Here is a 21251-nt window from a genome sequence, read left to right as displayed (position 1 = left end):
ATCAAGTCACCTACAAACCTGATGTAGGTGATAAGATCCTAGACTTACAGCCTGATGACATAACAGCAAGAGACTTTTAGGGGTTCTGAAATGAAGGTAAGCATATTTTGCCTGTGGAAGGAATGTGAACAATTACAGTCACAAAGTACATACTGTGGTGGATTAAAAAAGGGTCACAATATTTCAATCCTCCTTGAATCCATACTCTTTGAGTTGTGACCCTGCTGTTCTTCCCATCAAAAGATGGAGACTATTTCTCCATTCCTTAAATCTGAAGTGGCCTTGTGACATTCTTGGCCTATGGAATGAAACAGTGGCACTATTAAGCCTCAAGATGCCTCAAGAGCATGTGTCAGTTCTTTTTCTTGAAATCCTGTGTGGCTCTGAAGCTTAGAAAGGTCTGGCCTAAACACATAGACTTGTATGTAGGTCACCAACTTCAGAGTGATAGTTGGAACTTTGGACATCTCACCCAGAAAAAGTGTGTAAAATCTATGCCATTGGCTGAGATCAGAAACCTATTTTCCAGCCTCTGCAGGATGCTTCTTCCTGCTTTCTTCTTGTTGTCTCCTGTGTCTGCAAGGACTTTCCTCTTTTCTCTACCTCTAGCTATTCTTTCATGGAGAAGGAAATGGCAACCCACTCCAGTATTCTTGCCTGGAGAATCCCAGGGACAGGTGAGCCTGGTGGGCTGCCATCTATGGGGTCGCACAGTCAGACACGACTGAAGCGACTTAGCAGCAGCAGCTATTCTTTCAAGGCTCCCAGCAATTGTTTAGAGCCCTTCCAGGATCCAGCAAAGATACTCCTCTATTCCTGCAGCATTCTATACTTACTTTTACTGCTGCAATTCTATTGCATTGTAATTGTTTTTGTCTTTTTAAATATGTGGGTTACGTCTTACCAACATTTTGTTCAGGATCCTGCTCCTGGTAGGTTGAAAGTGAAAGTGTTAGTCGCTCAGTTGTGTCCAACTCTTCGTAATCCCATGGACTGTAGCCCACCAGGCTTCTTGTCCATGGAATTCTCTAGGCAAGAATACTGGAGTGGGTAGCCATTCCCTTCTCCAGGGGATCTTCCTGATCCAGGGATCAAACCTGGATCTCCTGCATTGCAGGAATATTCTTTACTATCTGAGCCACCTGGAAAGCTCTGGTTACTAAATATTTATACAGAAGGAGAAAGGGACTGCCAGTTGGGAGACCTGAGTATTAGTCCCAGATTTGCCCCTGAACTGCTTTGTAAATCAAAGGATCACTGCTCTCTGGACCTTAGTTTTCTCTGAATACAAGTAGAACGGACTCATTCTGGCTGAAGACTAAGATTCACTGAATGAATATTATCCAGGCACCCTCAGGTCATGGGGGAAAGAGAGCAGGGGGAAGAAGATGACTTGGGTTCTGCAGGAATCCACTCTGTGGACTCAACTTGATCCCCAACCTGACCCTCAGACTTTCCTAACTGTAAAGAATTTGCGTTCCTTCCAAGGCAGAGGTTCTGATCCCTGTCCACTAGGGGGAAGCATGCAGATGTGGGAATAGCAAACAGCTGAAAAAAAAACTCTAATCCAGTTACTATTTTTTTCTGCCCTGTTCCCTGCCCACTCTCCTACCGTTTCCCTACTCCAACTTTCCTAATTTAGCCTCAGATTGGTCTCTACGCACCCTTCCAACTTCAGCTCATGACTTTGCCGCAGCCAGTTTGGCAGGAAGGCCGCCAGCAAGTCTCAAGTCTCCCTGTCTCCCAGTTGTCACCCATAGATTTTCTTTAAGTTGAATTTATTCATAGACCAAGTACGCCTCATCCCCTTTGCTTATTCACAGCCTACTTACCCTTGTAATGCAGCTCAAATTCCGATTCAGTTCACTTCAGCTGAACATTTCTTCCCCCCGAGGGCTGATTATCCTCTAGTCTCTGTTCTGGGCTCTGGGGAACTGCACTGAGTCGGCCAATTCCAGCCCTTGGGGAGCTCACAATCCACTGGGAGCATCCGACACACTCAGAAACCATTTCCTTGTGGCGTGGGAAGTGCTGTAACAAAGGGGGTTCTGGCAGGATGGAGTGGGGCCCTGCCCACTGTGGTTGATGGGGTGGGGGTGGGTGGCAGGCAGGAATGGCCTTTTTTTTTTAAGATTTTTTTGGTGTGGACCATTTTTAAAGTCTTTATTGAATTTGCTACAACATTGCTTCTGTTATATGTCTTGGTTTTTTGACTGAGAGGCATGTTAGCTCTCTGACCAGGGATCAAACCCACACCCTCTGCATTGGAAGGCAAAGTTCTAACTGCTGGATCACCAGGGAAGTCCCCAGGAAAGGCTTTTTGGAAGAGATGATGCTTGAGGATTAAGAGAGCAGTTGTTCATAAAGCAAAAGATGTCAAAGTGTTAGGGGAAACACACTGACTGAAGCCGCCCAACCTGGCCAGGCAGCATAGTAACTATTTGCCTGAGTTATTTTATGACAGAAGGTCCTAGTAAGGAACATGGAACTAATAAGCCACCGCCAACTGAAAGAGTACAGGAAAGGTCAAAAGGAGATGCCACATGTCCTAGCACCTCCCAGAATCCTCCTCGCTGGCATCCATCTTGGCTGAGCAATGCATGTGCCACCAGGAAGGACCCTGAGTCAGAATGATTGGCCAGATGCAACCCAGAAACTAAGCCCATCACCATAAAACCCAGGACTGCAAGTCACATGGCAGAGCAGACCTCCCGGTTTCCCTTAACCTGCTCTCTGTCCAGGCACCTCTTCCCAATAAAGTTTTTGCTTTGTCAGCTTGTGTGTCTCATCAGACAACTCATTTCCAACTCATCTTGTTAGACAAAAGCCCACTCTTGGGTCCTGGAAGGGGTCTCCCTTCCTGCAACAAAAGAATGTGCTGTAGGCCAGAGCCTTCTTCCTGACACCTGTTGTGCTGCCCCCATATTAGAAATCTCACCTTTTTCTACTCTGGGCTGGCATATATATTACTTATATATTAAATTTTATACATTAAATTTATATGTTTATATTTATCATAAATTTATATTTATATAAATATAAAAATTTATATTAAACTATAAATATATTTATTATAATTATATTTTATATTTATGAATTTTATATATTATATATAGATAGATAGTATTATGGGGGCTTCCCTGATGGCTCAGCTGGCAAAGAATCTGTCTGCACAGGTGACCCGGGTTTGATCCCTCAGTCTGCAAGATCTCCTGGACAAGGGAATGGTACCCACTCAAGCATTCTTGCTTGGAGAATTCCATGGACAGAGGAGCCTAGCAGGCTAGAGTCCATATGGTATTATATTAATGATGGGCCCAGCTCTCAGGAAATTGTCTATGGGGTGATTAGGAAGGTGAAGGGGATCTAAAAATCAGGTCACACATGGAATAGTTACTGAATTACACATATTCAGACTGAGGGGAAAAGCCTTCAAGTGACAAGGAAACAGATTTTTGGATAACATTGAGTTTCCAAGTGCAACCAAAGAATAGAAGCTGTGGGAGGCAGATTTCAGCTGAACATAATAAAAACTCTCTACTAGTCTTTCTTTCAAAGAGAATAACTTGTCTTGGCAAGTTGTCACTGGAGAAGTTAAAATCTTTATCCCATTTGGTAGTCATATGGTAGAAAATGATGAGATTGGATAAGATGACCTTCAAGGTTCTTTCCAGTGGTGGATTCTCTCATAACTTTCCCTGCCCCGACCATCATCTCTTGGAGACTTTCTGCTTAAGCCCCCCATGACTCTCATTATTTACTGACCGAAGTCTAAGTTCTGCAGCACAGCACGCGGGGCCCTCTCCCGTCTCCGCTCACACCCCTGCTCCCATCACGGCGGTGCTGAAGTGCGCGTGGTTCTGTGCATGCTCGTGCTGTGTTCTGTGCTCAAGATGCCCTCCTCTTCCTGTGCCCGAGCTTTTACTTATCCTCCAATACTCTGTCTGGCACTGTAATCAACTGTCACCTTTGGTCTGCACCGCAATTTTCAACTGGTGAGTTAAACTCCTGTCACTGTGTCTTGATGGAAGGCTAACTGCAGCTCGCTGTCTCCTGCTACCATTCAGAAGAAAGCTGAGGAGTCAAATCCTTCCATTACCAGGATCTAGTTTCAGCCAAGAGGCAGGCATGTGACAAGAGTCCAGGCCACTGAGGCCTTCTCTTCAGGTGCTTTGAATTCAAAGACATCAAGAATAAATACAGGTGATCTGGTGGTGTGGGGCAGTGGGGACAGTGTTTTGAACCTGCTTTTCTAGCAGTAACATGGTTGCTGTGTCTTTTTTCCTACTTCTTAGCTTTCTGCACTGCCCTTGGTTCCTACAGATTTCTGGGTCAACAAACATTTATAAAATGAATGAATGAAGCAGAGAGATAAAGGTCAAGACATAAACTAAAGCAAATCACATGCCAGACTGGTCTATTTAATGATTAGAACCAGAGTTAAAGAGAGGGAAATAAAGATAAACAGGAGAAGGTCATATCTCTAACAGGAATGAAGTGCTAGTTTGGGGAAGACAAGAGAGGAAAGATGGAGAATAAATAAACATTTTTATTACAGTGAAAGTCACTCAGTTGTGTCTGACTCTTTGTAACCCCATGGGCTATACAGTCCATGGAATTCTCCAGACCAGAATATTGGAATCAGTAGCCTTTCCCTTCTCCAGGGGATCTTCCCAACCCAGGGATTGAACCCAGGTCTCTTGCATTGCAGGCGGATTCTTTACCAGCTGAGCCACAAGGGAAGCGCAAGAATACTGGAGTGGGTAGCCTATCCCTTCTCCAGCAGATCTTCCCAACCCAGGAATCCAACCAGGGTGTCCTGCATTGCAGGCGGATTCTTTACCAACTGAGCTATCAGGGAAGCCTTTTTATTATAATCCCTCCTCTAATACATCTTCATCTAAATACACATGAATTTTCCCTTGGGGATGATAACATTCCTATTGCTATTTCAGGTTGAATTAGTTTCTTGGTCCCTGTTTTGAGTGGGTCTCAGGCCAATGGACTTGTCCTTACCTTCAGAGGTTATTAAAGAACTTGTCAAACACAGGTGGCCAATAGGCACAAGAAAATATGCTCTCCATTGCTAATTATTAGAGAAATACAAATCAAAACTACAATGAAGTATTACCTCACACTGGTCAAAGTCATCCTCAAAAAGTCTACAAATAATAAATGCTGGAGGGGGTGTGGAGAAAAAGGAACCTCCTACACTGTTGATGGGAATGTAAATTGGTGCAATCATTATGGAAAACAGTCTGGAGGTTTCTCAAAAAACTAAAAATAGGATTGCCATATGATTCAGCAATCCTACTTCTGGGCATATATCTGGAGAAAACTAATTCAAAAAGATGCATGCACCCTAATGTTCATAGCAGCACGATTTACAATGGCCAAGACATGGGAACAACCTAAATGTCCATGGAAGATGTGGTATGTATATAAACTGGAATATTACTCAGCCATTAAAAAGGATGAAATAATGCCATTTGGAGCAACATAGATGGACCTAGAGATTATCACACTAAGTGAAGTCAAAGGCAAATATCACATGATATCACTTCTATGTGGAATCTAAAAAATGATGCAAATGAACTGATTTATAAAAATGGAAACTGGTTCACAGACATAGAGAACAATCTAATTGGTTACCAAAGGGGAAGAGGGGTGAGGGAAGGGATAAATTAGGAGTTTGGGATTAGCAGATACAATGAATAAAATAGATAAACAATGAGGGCCTACTGTACAGCACAGGGCACTATATTCAGCATCTTGTAATAAACCATAGTGGAAAAGAACATGAAAAAGAAAATACACACACACACATACATACAAATACACACACATATCTGAGTCACTTTGCTGCATACCAGAAACTAACAACATTGTGAATCAACTAATATAGTACTCCAATTAAAAAAAACAACTTGTCCATTAGTACATATCCTGTGGCACGATTAATCAAAGATGACTTGGAGGTTTCAAGCCAGGAAAATATGGGGCCAGGAAAGTGGAAAGAAAATGCTTAGCTTGAGATTTCAACAGGACATGGGCAGAAATGACCCAGAGGCAGTGAGAAGTAGGTGTTGCCTGAATGAGATATTGATTAATGGGTTTGTAAATCTCTAAAGGGGGTGGAATCACGGCTGCATATTTCTCATCACATGCAACCCTGTGCATGTGTGGAATCAGAGCAGAATTCAGGGCTTTTCTTCTGCATGCAGAAATGTGAGATGCGTTCATTCAACCAGTAAATATTACTGGGTATCTTCTATGTGCCATGCACTGTTCTAGGCAATAGTAATGTAGTGAAAAGGCTATGCTTGTGGAGACTACAGAGACAGGTAATACTACTACTTAAATTTGCTATATTGTTTACTTGCTTAAACAACAATAAAATAGAGGAAAAGGTAAGGCTGGGGTTAGCATGGTTTTCAGAATATACAAGGAAGGTGATAAAATGATCTTGTAGAATGTTACTGTCACTCATCTTACCTTTGAACCTGATCACAGGAAGCAGGCAGTGGAGACCAGGACCCCAGAGTCCTAACAACCCTGGAAACTAACTGCATGACCACCACTCTATCACAGATACATAGTTACTCCTTTGAGGGATTTCCAAACCTTTAACTTTTTATTATGTTGATGCTAGCATGGGCAGACAAATTAGGTCAATTAAAGGAGAGAAAGTGAAAAATAAGGTGGAAAAAGATTTCGTATTAGTTCTTTCTTCTGGGACTTTTGGCTAACCAGTCAAATATTTACTGAGTAATGAGTTATACTACTCGTTTAGGGTCAAAGTAGTTTCTAGGGTATATCATGAATATATTTCAAAAACATGTTCAGTTTGGATAGCAAACTATAAACTACATAATATCTAAGATAATAAAAATTACACAGAAACTTACGCCTATGAAGAGACCTGTTTATTACTGATAACACTTCATTTGGCTAAAGCCACGCACACAAATACTTAAAGTGCAAATTCTCATAGGCAGTATTTATGATACACCCTAGTACTCTGTAAGGAAAAATGAGAAGATGTTGACAGAAACTATTAAAACAAGGGTACAATTTTGAACTACTAGTATACAGAAAAATAATTAACTCTTAACTGCATATATTTTATCTGACATATTCAATGACATATACAGAGAGTTTGTTTCTGCCTATAACACAAGGCCTCATCACATACAGGTGCAAATCTTGTTTGGGTGGCTCTCTTCAGATATATGATGGATCATACACTGGACAAAAATTTATCAAACAGTATCCAATTTGTTGTGACTCACTTGGAAGGCAGCATTAGTAGGCTTATAACAGCACTAACACAGACATTTTCTTAACCTTCTTGGCCGACATCTTGCTTTGAGTGTAAAACAGTAGGCATTACATACAATTCCAAAATAGGAATATGCTCTGCTCTCTCCAAAGAAACAGTATTTAAGAGTGTGCATGCTTAATAAACTACTTAGTGTACATATCAGTATTGAGAACTGTTTTAAAAGCTGAATCAGAAAAGTAATGTTTTTGATTGCCTAAACTATTTGTTTCTTTAGAATAAAATTCCATAATTCCTATTTTCACCAACTAAGTACTCTATAACAGGTGGTGGGTGGTGTGGATATGAAAAATAATAAACCATGATCCCTGCTCTCAGGGAGCTGAGAGTCAGGTGCTCCTTCATAGTCAAGGGATGCTAATAATTAAGGAGAACAAACTGGTAAACGCCTTGGATTATATTATAAGGTTCAGTGCTACTAAAACTGTTTCAGGTCACTTCAATTTGGCATTAATACCTTCAAAGGTCACCTTCTAAAGGGAATATCTTATGTATGTCCTATGTATATTTGTCACACTAGAGTCAGTGTGTGTCCCCTCAGGGGCATATAGCAGTTGAGGCAGGGGATGGGGGAGAAAACTGAGAGCCCACATGATAAACACGGTGCCTCTTTCTGGTGGCATCAATTTCCACAAAGACTGAAGGTATCATTTTTCACTAAAACAGTTTTATTACGGAGAATGCAAAAATAACATTTTCAATCTGAACACAAAACTTCGAGTGCAGGCTGCTTCCGATTTTGCTCTCAGGCCCCTTCCCCCAAAACATTCATGCTCCTCTGCTTTAGGATTATGCTGGTGGAAAAATTCGAGAAGCAAACTTTAAAGATATGCCACTTTGCCCTTATCTTGGTCACTTCAATCATTCTTCTATGTTCTCTTTTTTAAGTACTCAGTCTTGAATTAACAAAGAGAAGATATGTCTTAATGAATTTAATAGTATGGTGAATATTTTAAAGTAACCAACAGAAAACACTAACTGTTTCCAACTAGGAGTAAATTTAGGCTGTGTAAAGAGTCCAACAATGAGATATTCCTTCCTTTCCACTGAGACTCCTTATGCTTTATGGTAAGATGGTTTGAGGGACAAATGTAAAAAAAAAATTATTTCCTCAGATCTTGTGCTTTCGATGCCCAAAGTACAAGGAAACCTGAAATAAAATGCCAGATCAATTGACCATTGATTTTGGTTAGTATGAGTCTTTCTTCATCAGTTTCTAGAACATTCAGAAAACAAGTGAATTGTAAAAGGCCATAATAAATTAAAATACAGTAGTATCCAAGCAGACCAAAAAAGATTATGCAATAGATTTAAAATTACTTCTTACAATGTCTTAAATATTCTCACAGTAATAACAAAATAACCAAAAATCCATAAACAAAAACAGCTTAGGAATAAGTTTAAAGCATTCTGAATGAATACAGTTAAGATTTCTTATAAGTGAGGTAACAGGGCAACAGTTTTTCACAGTAACAGAATGTGGAAGGGCACCTAGGGAAAGAGGGAGGTAGAGAGAAAAAGGCATAAAACACATTTATCCAAGCAGAATTTGGATTTTTCAAGCATCACAAACATCAATGGAAAACATCTGAGAGAAACACCAATAGCAGCAGTTTGTAGAACAATTTCTCCATTAAACTTCAGCTAGTATCTTTGTTGCATCAATTCCAGAAGCAACTTGCTTGAGAAATAGGAGGTTTATTCCCTATATAGATATTCCAAAGCATCCACTCTCTTAGAACCTTTCTGTCTGCTGAAGTTACAACATCCAAGTAATAATAATTTATATTTAACACAAACTCCTCAAATATCCTATACATTCTTCAAGATGAACGGAATTGTGTTCAAGTCGCACTTAATTTACAGGTTTAATTAAGCAGGTCTTTATACAGTGAATAGAGACTGAACTCATGCATCTACTACTCAACATATACAAAAACTATCTTGTGAGTTAAATTCTTCCAGATATGAAGTGAAACTCAAATGTTACTTTCAATGCTCTTTATGGTATCATCTTTGTTCCAACCTGAGATTTCAATGAAGGAACTTTAAAAAATTGCTAAACAGCTTTTTAGCATATGCCATAATACTAAAATGTTTAATTGTATTAAAAAAAATCCTTATTCCCTCTTATACTGTCCCTGCTGGAGATGGAGAGCAGTCTGTCATATTACTTCTTGAGTTCTTCAATAAAAGATTTAAATAATAACTCAAGAGTTACTAAACTATCTCAACAACTTCCTCCCCTCCAGAGTTAAATGATCTTAATCTTTTGTGCTTTTTCTTATAGGTCTTATTTATCAATCTATATTTCATTCCTTTTTATTTCTGTTATATTCTCCCCTCTCCAGTTTCCATGTGATCCGAAAACACAACATCCTAACAGGAACTGAATCCTATGAGGGGTACTTTTACTTACTTCCTCAAAGGCCTCCTTGGCTGCTTCTTAGCAGTCACTAATAAAAGGAGACAAAAGCATCACTATCTGCTCATCATAACAAGTAAACAACTTGCCACAGCCAGTTCATTTCCCACCTTGTAGGTGCTAAGTTTGCTCTTCACATGAGGCATTTTCTCTGCCACTTTACTGACTTTTCTATTGTTTATTTCTACTGTTTATTTCCAGTGCTTTAAGCTTGCCTGATTAATTCTTTTCTTTCCCCCAAAGCTCTAGAAAATATCAGTTTTGATCTACACACTTAATGAGAAGGCATTCATTTCCATGATACTGTTCATAAAGAAAAAGATAATGTAGATCCTAAGGCTGAGGCCTACTGGCCAGTACTTCTGTTTTCCTTCGTTGTCTTGGGCCACTGAATTTATTTTGTTAGACACGTATACACCTACCATGTCAAGCTCCTGTTAAATATCACGCTCAGGAGCTTGGCTAGAATCAAATAATTCCTTCAATCTATACTCTTTGAGAACATTTGTAAAATTTTAACTTTGAATATTTAAATTTTTGACATAAGAATTCAAGCCTTAATGACTTTTCACCTTGATTAAGATGACTCCTGTTGCATTATATTGTTGCATTCAAAACTGTTCTCTTTATAATAGAATGACAAGCATGGCTTTAGTGATTATGAATGAGCTATTGTATCATTTTAGCTCCACTTTGTTCTTCAGTCACTGAAACACAGATACTAAAACAGAATAAACATCATTTTTCATATATATATATAGCATTGTTCATACCACTTTGTAGAATATAGGCCATTTCCTAAATGACAATCTACATTCCTAAAAGCAAATAAAGCAAAACATTCTACACATTTCTTCTTTAGTGCAAAGCCTTTGGAAACAAACTCATTCAGGAATAGTACTCTACATTTAGCTCTATTATCTACAGTCACACAAGATTCAGCTATAAGAAAGTAAGGAAAGAACAAATGAACAATAGTGGCAATACAGTAATTTGAAAATCACATTTGGATTATCTGGAGTCAGTCAAATATTAGCTGGTAACTGCAATAAATCAAATCATGATTCAATAAATATTCTAGTCTAATTTTATATTATTATTTTTCTAGGAAATAAATTTTCTTATACCAGTTATCTCCCACAGGCAATTTGTTTAGTATAATTATGTACATCCAAGGCCCCATGATTGTTAACTCAACTATACCACATGTGCTAAGTACTCTGTGAGCAATATAGGACAGAATACACTTTAAGAATATTAAACAACACTTCTCTATTAACTCTTTTTTAGAAATGCAGAATCAACCAAAAGTGACATTCCCCTCCCAAAAAAATTTCCCCCACTAAAAGAGATAAATAGTACTCATGATAAAAAACTCTATATAAGTCAGCAAGATGTTAGGATAAACTGGAGTTTAGTTTTAAAACATGTAGCTTGTTTTGTAAGATCTAAAATCTTGATGTTTTATTTCTTAGTAAAATGAGCACTACTTCATGTGATAAAGAAACAAATTTTCTTGTAAAAATGTAATTTCAATGTTAGACTTTTAAATTAAAAATTCACAGCTCCTTTCTTAGTTCCAGTAGTTTTCTTTACTTAGAGGCTGTAATAACCGACACAATTCTAACATGAAGATCCTTAGCTAGTTATACTGAGCCTGTTTTTATTAAGATTTTTACTTACATTCATAAGATTTTTAAATCAACAATCTATTTTAAATAGAGGAGAAATACCTATATAGTTTGGAAGACTTTCTTTAACTGTCTGCAAATTAACTGGTTAAATTATACTCAGTGGAAGAACACTATTTCAATTCAAACCATGCCTTGAACAGGCATTGAGAAAGAACCAAGCCACTAGGAATGTTGCCACTATTGTTTTATGTTCAATAAATGTTAGCATTTTAAATAAATACAATAAATTTACACTGCACCAAGAGCACCTGAAACAGAGGTGCTGAAACCACAAATTGTAACACCTGTTCTAACCTAGAAATGCTAAATATCCTATTTCAGATACTCTCATTTGTAAGTTAATACCTGCGATGTAACAATGGCACTTATCCACAGTATTCTGGGAGCAGTGTCACTCTCTTGCCAATCTTATGGATTCATCTCCTTAACTAACTCTACAATTATACAACATTTATCTTCCTTTAAGAAAAACTGTGCTATACACAATCACAAGAATATATAACTAAGCTTAATCACACTTTAATAAGAAAACTCACATTTGTATTTCGTTTCTGTTGAAGGAAGAATGACGTGTTACCATAATACTTTTAATGTAATGACTTTTGTTTAGGATTATGAAAAAACTTGAATCATTTCTTTCCAGCCATTTCATTTGCTATTTATACAGTCTGTTTAGCTAGCGAACCAAAAAGAAAGAAAATAAAGGAAAAAGATACTTGGCCAGATGACACACAGAGAGAATGCTAACACGAGTTCAATGCGTGGAGTTCTTGGTTGCTCTGCTCCACGGACCGGGGCAAAGCAACGATGTTCTGGTGAACGCTAAACAGAACGCCAGGTCAGTCCATTTTTACTGGGCTCAAGAAAATTCTCAATCAAAGCATCAATCAGTTTCTTCAATTCCTCTTCTAGTAAGGTAGTGTCACTGAGGAAAAAGGTTAAGAGTTTTGAAATTCTTTATTTCCATAGCCTTAAAATGTGCTTAAATTGTTGTAACTTTTTAAGAGTGCATATACTTTATGAGATGATTAAGTAACTGGTAAACAAGAGAGAAATTCACTTGGGTAAAACAAAACAAGACCAAAAGTGGAAAGAGGGGAATCACACTCACAGAAAACACCATTCTCACAAACTGAAATTGAACTGCATTAAAAGGAGGTCCTTGGTACATGAAACATGGATGAGTTTGAGTACATCTAAAGACTGCTCCTAAAGCAGGCAATTTAAATGGCTCAGAACACCAAGACCAGGTATTAAGATAAATTGGCTTCCTGAAATACTTCGACGCATACCTCTTATACATCATTATGGGATGATACAGCATATCTTTTAGGAAGTAAAGAAAGAAGTGTAACTAAAAATGTAAGATGTTTAAAAAAAATACCAAGTATTCCCTTCTGTCATCACCTGAAGAGCTGCCATTACCCCAAAAATCTTTTTCAGAAGCCTCCTTAAAACTGCCTTCACAGTCATTTTACAAGCTACACAACAAATTTAATTTTTATTACATTAATAATCGCCCTTCATTTTAAACCAAAGATAGCACTGTTCAATTTGCTTTACTTTTTTTTCTTTTTAAACTTGCTTTACTTTAAACTCTGCTCTGAATGACTTCAGGAGGTCATTTTCTCCCCCCAAAGAAAATAAAATCTACTCTTAAACACAAAGGTTTAGAGAAATACTAAATAATTAATGTACACTGCTCTGAAGGCAATTCCAAAAAAAATTTCCTTCCCCAATAGGTATTGACCAATGACAACATTATAGGAGATACTACTCATAAGTTTAAATACCCTCTAGATGTTATTAAAGTCAAGTTATCACAATTTATACTCTCTTAAAAGGATATTAATTCAGCATATTAAATCAAATCATATTAAATGTAGAAAATGAATATTTAGCAATGAATAAATTATTTGTTGATCATTTCTTTATGCTTAGCCTAAATAGTTCAAGCTTTAAAGAGTCTTCCCAGGAATATAAATTCACTAAAAAATTAAGATTCAGTTCCCAAATAATGCAGTTTTTTTGGAAAAGAGTCTGGCAGTTCCTCAAAAAGTTAAACATAGAACTACCATATGGCCCGGCAGTTTTCCTTATGTAAGTATGATATATACTCAAGTTAAAAGAAAATATATGACCACCCAGAAACTTGAACACAAACATTCAGACCACCATTATTCATAACAGCCAAAATATGGAAATAACCTAAATGTCCCTCCTCTAATAAACAGATTAAAAATATGGTGTATCTATACAGTGGCATATCACTGGGCCATGAAAACAAAATTTCTAAAAAAGGAATAAGGTACTGATTCATGCTAACATGGATGAAACTTGAAAACATTATGCTAAATAAAAGATGCCAGTCACAAAGGACCACATATTATGTGATTCCATTTATATGAAATGTCCAGAATAAGAAAATCTATAGTGACAAGTAGTAGACTGGTGGTTGCCTAGGGCTGGGAAGAAGGAGAAAAGGGAGTGACGGCTCATTGGAAGGTGCTTTCTTTCTGATGTGATGAAAATGTTCTAAAATCGACTATAGTGATGTTTCCACAACTCTGAATATACTAAAAACCACTGTACTGTGCACTTTAAATGGGTGAGCTATTGGGTATGTGAATTACATCTCTTAATAAAGCATTTTTTAGTTAATGTTTACTTGAGTACATTGCTATACAATGTTGTGTTAGCTTCTGCGGTACAGCAAAGTGAAATCAGTTCTGAAATCAATAAAGCTTTTAGACATACATAATATTTTAAAAGTTGATTCCTACCTCTGGTCAGGTGATGCGCACATCTCTGCATAATACTTTATCTTTGGTTCTGTTCCACTAGTCCGAAGAGTAGCGACACAGCCATTTTGAAAAGTAAATGTAATCATTTGGCTGCTTTTACTTACAGGCAGCACCTAGGCAGAATTGCAACAAAGGTTCAGTTACACTTGGTACCTTTCTCATTTTCAAGAGTTGTAAAATACATTTCACTTATATGAGGTGTGTAAAGCAGTAAAACTCATAGAAAGAGAAAGTAGCAAGGCAGTTGCCAAGGGTTAGGGGGAGGGGGAAATGGAGACTTATTTAATGGGTATAGAGTTTCAGTTTAGCAAGATGTAGTTCTGGAGGTCTGTTACACAACAATGTGATTATTAACATTACTGAACTCTTAAAAATGGTTAAGATGATAATTTTACGTGTGTTTTTTTTGCGTGCTCAGTCATTCAGTAGTCTCCAGCTCTTGGCAACCCTACGGACTATATAGCCTGCTAGGCTCCTCTGTCCATGACGTTATCCAGGCAAGAACACTGGCTTTGAGTTGCCATTTCCTCCTCCAGGGGATCTTCCTGACTCAGGGATCAAACCTATGTCTCCTGTGGCTCCTGCGCTGGCAGCAGATTCTTTACTACTGAGCTACCTGGGAAGCCCCTGCATTTTTTTTTTTTTTTTTTTTTACTGCAATTAAAATTTTTTAAATATTTTAAAGAACTTTAAAATACAAAAGATTACATTCATAATAATTCATAACTGTATCATTTACCGACTATTTATAATTGTAGAAGCATTGGATTATATACCTTATACACATGATCTCCAGGCCTCAGCAATAATCCTACAAAGTAAATATTACTGACAATTTATGGACAAGGTTCAAAGAGGGTAAACGACTTGTTCAAGGTAATCAGCTAAGTGGCAGAGCAAGAAATTGAAACCTGGCCTATCTGTCCCAAAGTCCAAACTACCTCTACTTTTGCAAAGTGCTTTACAATTTCAAGACACTTTCACAGATAGTTTTTCAACAGTCTCCAAAGTAGAGTGCACACATCCTAGAGGGCAGGCAAAATAAATCCACTGGGGTGCAAATATATACAATTACCTAAAAATTAAACAAGAATGAAGTTTTACTGACATAAATATATAGATTAACACAGGTACTCTTCCTGCACCACAAACCTTCACAAATCTGTGAAGGGATCTCGAGGGAACCATGGGGGTTGTACTGGGGCGGAGGAGTTGACAGTGGAGCCTTTCCTCAGGGGTCCTGAGCCTGGTCCTCTCCGTGAGTGGTACTACTAGCTGCTCAAGACAGAAACCTTCCTTTCTTCTGTTCCACTCACCAACCACCAACTAGCAAGTCCTTGGTTTTTCTACCCTGTATTTAACTCAACTTTGTCAGGCTCTCTCCTTCACTACTGCTACCATATTACATTCAGGCTCCTGTCATCTCTTGTCTCCGTTATTGAAACGGCGTACTAATTGATCTTCTCACCCCTCTCTAACCCACTCACCGTACACGCCATCCTTCCTTGCACCCCGTGCTACTGCTGTAGAGAACTACGTGCGGTTCCTTGAAAGAAAACATGACTTCTCACCTCCAGATGTAGCGCTTACTGCTCCCTTTGCCTCAAACATTCTCTGTTCCTCCTACATCTGGATAACTCCTACTCAAACTCTAGAACTCAGCTCACAAAGTCCTCTGCAGAGTCCTACATGACCCCCTCAAATCTGAGTAAAGGTCTTTCCTATGTTCTTTCATGGCACACTTAGGCACCCCCTAATCATTTTGTAATCAGTTTACTTGACTGTTTCCCTACTAGACTCCTACAGTGTCTTTGTCATTACTGTCTTCTCGGTGTAGCACAGAAGGGTTGTGATAAATGCCTGTTGAACACACAGATGAATGTCAATCTGAAGTTGGAGAAGAAAGAACTCAGGAAGTCTTTGACAGTCACTATGTGACCCCAGGGGATTAACAAATATCCATACTACAAGCCTTACAAAATCTGTTGTAAGCATCAGTGGAGAATAGATAGGAAAGCACTTGGAATAACAAATATCATAAACTTTAAAGGGAGTCAAGAGGGGAAAAGCATCATACCAAGAGCTATTCTAACCATAGCAACACTACAGAAATAAAAGAAGCAAAACATTTGGTTCTTCTTTTCAAGTAGTTTATAAACACAGAAAAACATACGTGTATACAGACAGAATAACAACAACGAAGAACCAATTTTGGCTGACTAGATGAAAATACACAAAGGGAATATGGGTAGTATTCTACATAAGAGGCTGCAGATTCTCCAAAATATATTATGCTCCTAGACTCTTGAGACAATATCAGACCATTATACATGGAAATTTAGGTTAATAATAGCAATCATAACAAAATAAATATAATCAGCAATCTATGGCATTTAAATGTTAGTTGAGCACCTACTGTGTAGGCAAGAGCTTTGAGAGGCATAAAGGTATATTAGAAATGAATATGCCATGCACAAGACAATGGTAACATGACATAGAAAGTGTAAGTGAGCAGAGGAAGGCACAATGTATAAAGAAACCTCAGGAGAAACATATCTGATTAAGAGACCTGGAGCGTATATGGAGGAGGTGACATCTGCATGAAGTCTTAAATAATAGCTAAAGTGTGAATCTGCAGCAGTAGGAAGAAAAAGTGCACTAAGGAAAAAGCTCGAGCAAAAATAGAAAAATAATTTTTTAATGTAAATATATATAAGAAGTATATGTAAGTTATTCCATTTGGCTGGAGGTATAGGAAATAAGCTTGAAAAGGGATACCACTGAGCCACCTAGGAAGTCACACATTCATAGGGAATAAGGTTGAAAGGGAAGTTAAAACTAGAAAGACACATAGCTTTGAAATTATAGGCATTTATTTATTTATTCATTTATTTTTTTAGGTGCTAAGATGATTAGTAAAACATTCATCTTTTAAAAATTTAATTCTATTTTTAAAATTTTAATTGAAATATAGTTGATTTATAGTGTTGTATTAGTGTCAGGTGTACAGCTATATATATATATATATATTCTTTTTTAGATTCTTTTCTATTATAAGTTAATACAAGATATTGAGTATAGTTCATACTATGAAGTAGGTCCATGTTGGTCATTTATTTAATGTGTATATATTTTAACTCCAAAGAAAGTTAGTGACTTAGTCATGTCTGACTCTTTGTAACCCCATGGACTATAGCCCACCAGGCTCCTCTGTCCATTGAATTCTCCAGGCAAGAATACTGGAGTGGGTTGCCATTTCCTCCTCCAGGGGATCTTCCTGACCCAGGGATCAAATCCAGGTCTCCGGCATTGCAGGTGGACTCTTTACCAATTGAGCCACCTTTAACTCCAAACTCATACTTAATCCCCCATCCCTTTTCTCCTTTTGTAAGCAAGTTTGTTTTCTATGTCTGTGAGTCTGTTCCTGTTTTGTAAATAAGTTCATTTGTTTAATTTTTTAGATTCCACATAAAAGCAGTATCATATGATGAAATTATAGGCTTTTAGACTTAAAAAATTTTCAACATTATTTAGCATTATCGCATTTTTTCTCTCCCTCCTACCCTCCCTTCCTCATTCTGTCTCTCATCCTCCTTCCCATTCCCCACCCTCAGGGTGTACTATACCCTTGGGGAGTGATGAGGACAGGATGGGTGAGAGTCAGAGCCAGTTAGTGAACTTACAACTGCTCTGGAGAAAAACAAGGATCCTAAGTTTTAAGAAACTCACAGGCTTGACCTTCCATTTTACTGTAGTATGAATTATTACAAATTGTTAAAAACTTTAAAATATAGGTACTTACTGATTTCTTATTAGGCTGGCTGCTGTCATATCCAGTGGTAATATCTCGTACGTGCAATATAGCAAATGTCCCACAAAACTTTGGGTATTCTTTTGGAGAATCAAAATTGCGAAGCCTTTCAAATATACCTTTGATGGTAGTTGGATCATAACATAAGAAATATGAAGTTTTTGAAATATGATAACCATATCTGTACAAAGATTTAAAGTGTTAAAATCAGATTTCAAGTCACTCTTTAGAAAAGTACAAATTAAAGATAAGCCTATTATTGTGTTAAGCAGATAGTGGCAGTTCTTCATGCGGACAATATTAGTACTTTTTAAAAAGGAATGACTATTCCTCAAAACAAGTTTATAAAGTTAAAAGTAGCACCAAAGAAATTAGAGCATGAAATTCCAAATAGTAGAACTTACTTTTCATAAACGTTAATCAGTTGCTGTTTCAATGTTATGTTCATGGTTTCCAGGTACGATGCCATCTCAGCAACAACAACGGCTGCACTCACACCATCTTTATCCAAAACTGAAGTTCCACACAGAAAACCTAAGAATTAAAAAACACCTTTAAAAAGGAGGAAAATATAAGCCTACGTATAATTTCAGTAGTTTCATATTTCTTCAGAAGGATCAATGCATTTAAGAGCCTGGAAATAGAGGAAACCCACTGACACTGAACATATGTAAGGGACCTTTAAGGGTTTTTTTTTTCTGATGAGAAATGTATCTACACATTTCTGAGTTCTTGATAGTTTTTATAACTCAAAATGTAAAACCAGATGACAAAAATTCCTCGCTACAGAGTTACTATATTTGAAAAAAGTGCTCTCATTCATATTTCAAACATTTTAATATTTACTACATACCTATAGACTCTTCAAATGAAAAAAGGACTTCTTTCCCATTTTCCAGGAGGTCTTTTATCCTACTTCCAATCCATTTAAAACCTGGTAATGTTTCCTGAAATGCAGAAGAGGCCACTCTAGTTAAGTGACTGTCTCAAAAAAATATATATATTAGAGAAAAGTCCATCACTAAATGCACATAACACCTCGATAATGATTTTCTGTTATGGTCTTCAGTCTACAAAGATTTATATAGTGGTAAACATACAGTCATAAAGTGCATGGATATATACACTGCCATGACTGATGACCTGCTGTTTATCGAGCATAGTAATAGTGATATAATTCACCAAATATAATCCAATAAGTGGCGATATATATAGTCACAAAGTACCATAAATCCACACATACATTATGATCATACACTATTTACCAAGCACTGTAATAGTTGCTTTACATCATTATCTTTTTCAATGATCACAACAACTCTGTTACTGAAACAGAGGCTCAGAGGTTCAATAAATTTGCCCAAGAGTACCCTGCATATGAGAGAGCCAGGATTCAATATCACTTCTCAGAAACAGATCTTTAAGTTGCATTATAAGCACTAAATGTAAAAGTGCCTATGAAGGTTGTAATGTAGTCCCTCTGAGTAACCAAAGGCCATAAAGCTTTTTAACAATGCACTTTCAACATTATTACAACATATACTTGAACCATGTATACTTTTACCATAACACCATGGCCCAAATAAAACCATCAGGAAAGTTAGTAGGTTCTTCTTTGATAATTAGATTTGAACTTTTCATCTGATGAGCTAGTGTTCATTTTAAAGACATGAACTGCTTTAGAGTTAGAAAGAGCATGTGATACACAGTGACTCTAGAGCTCTCTTACTAATTTAAGATTTCTCATTCACCTCTCCACCTCTTCACTGAGGAAAAAAAAAAAAAAGGCCTAAATCTCTGCAGCACCACTTCCTGTAATACAAACAAGAAAGCACATATATAATATTGGTCTTTAGAAGCATGTTTTTTCTCTTTTGTGCTCATTATGCATTTTCTTGCTATAAGGAAAAGACCCTGATGCTGGGAAAGACTGACAACAGGAGGAAAAGGGGGCAACAGAGGATGAGATGGTTGGATAGCATCACTGACTCAATGAACATGAGTTTGAGCAAACTCTGGGAGATAATAAAGGACAGAGAAGCCTGGTGTGCTGCAGTGCATGGGGTCGCAAAGAGCTGGATACGACTGAGTGACTGAACAACAACAATAGTAATTCAGAATTTTAGGTTTGAATGAATTTTCCATTTCCTCTATTTTGCTATTTGTAATTTAGAAAGCCAGAGATTGAAAGTTCTATTTCATTAAGAAAGGTATCATTTTCTTTTAGTTAGCCTATCAGTGTTAAGACCTATAGCTTGACTGTGGCTCAAGAAAAATGCCCAGAGGTGACTTTTTCACTGATACTTGGCAAAGTGGGCAGAGGAAAAGCAACTTAATTGGCATTAGTCCCAGTAGCTATAAAAGGGATCAGTTTAACTGCCGAGGTTCACAAAGATTAATGATCTGTGCTGGGAGAGAATCATTATGTTTTTTGGATGTAGATCACTGGGTCTTAATTTGTAATTTAGGAGACTACTTAAAGTTTCTTTTCTTTTCTTTTTTTTAAATTTAAATGTTTCCTAAGACTGAACCTGAAGAGGCTAAACAAGCGGTCATGACACCTACAGTTTTTTTGGAGTGGAGTTTATGTTATTTATGAGGTCACTGGGAGCCAGATTTTCTTGGTAAGAAAGCCAGATACTGTTGTATGGAAAAATAAGCATTAATGCAATTTGTAAGAATGTTTATCTTAGTTTCAGAAACTCACATAGATGATGACTTTGACTTAAGGTCTCCAAACTATCAAAAAGACTTAATCTTTTATTTAAGTGTTAACAGAATTTGAAAAAAAGAGGGAATTAGAAATGAAATCAATAAAAGTCAACTTTGGTGGGGAGATGGCTTTAGCTTACAGAAATAGGTTTAGAAAAGGAGCACATAGATATTACCTATTCTTACCTCAAAGTGAAATCCTTCTTTTAGTGCAATTGCCTTCAAAATTTTGGAAGAGACTGTGGTGGCTAGCATATAAATGTTCTTCACATCAGCATTTCTTGATTTACTTTTCTTCCAGCAATCAAACATCCACCACCCAAACAAGGCTGCCAACTCATTCCCTGTGAAAACTTTCCAAACACCACTGTAGAGAGAATGAAAATTCAAGTCAAGATCTTTGTAACTTCTCATTAAAACTTCTTGACCCCAGGACCTACAAATTACCATCCTTCACAAAGGA

General features: G+C 37.4%; 1 protein-coding gene across 1 annotated transcript in view; it reads right to left on the bottom strand.

Moving 5' to 3' along the window:
• Positions 1-6911: 6911 nt before the first annotated feature.
• Positions 6912-21251, bottom strand: part of PGM2L1 (phosphoglucomutase 2 like 1) — a 59611-nt gene continuing 45271 nt past the window's right edge. Inside the window, exons 9-14 of the mRNA XM_065944454.1 lie at positions 20975-21155; positions 18930-19023; positions 18481-18610; positions 18068-18257; positions 14245-14378; positions 6912-12386 (exon numbers count right to left, since the gene is read on the bottom strand). Of these exons, the coding sequence (XP_065800526.1) occupies positions 12284-12386; positions 14245-14378; positions 18068-18257; positions 18481-18610; positions 18930-19023; positions 20975-21155 (832 nt within the window). The 3' untranslated portion in view covers positions 6912-12283. The remainder of the gene's footprint in view (positions 12387-14244; positions 14379-18067; positions 18258-18480; positions 18611-18929; positions 19024-20974; positions 21156-21251) is intronic.

This window comes from Muntiacus reevesi, chromosome 9 (genome assembly GCF_963930625.1).
Source record: "Muntiacus reevesi chromosome 9, mMunRee1.1, whole genome shotgun sequence".
In the NCBI taxonomy this organism is placed as follows: domain Eukaryota; kingdom Metazoa; phylum Chordata; class Mammalia; order Artiodactyla; family Cervidae; genus Muntiacus; species Muntiacus reevesi.
This window is presented reverse-complemented; position numbering and strand designations above follow the sequence as displayed.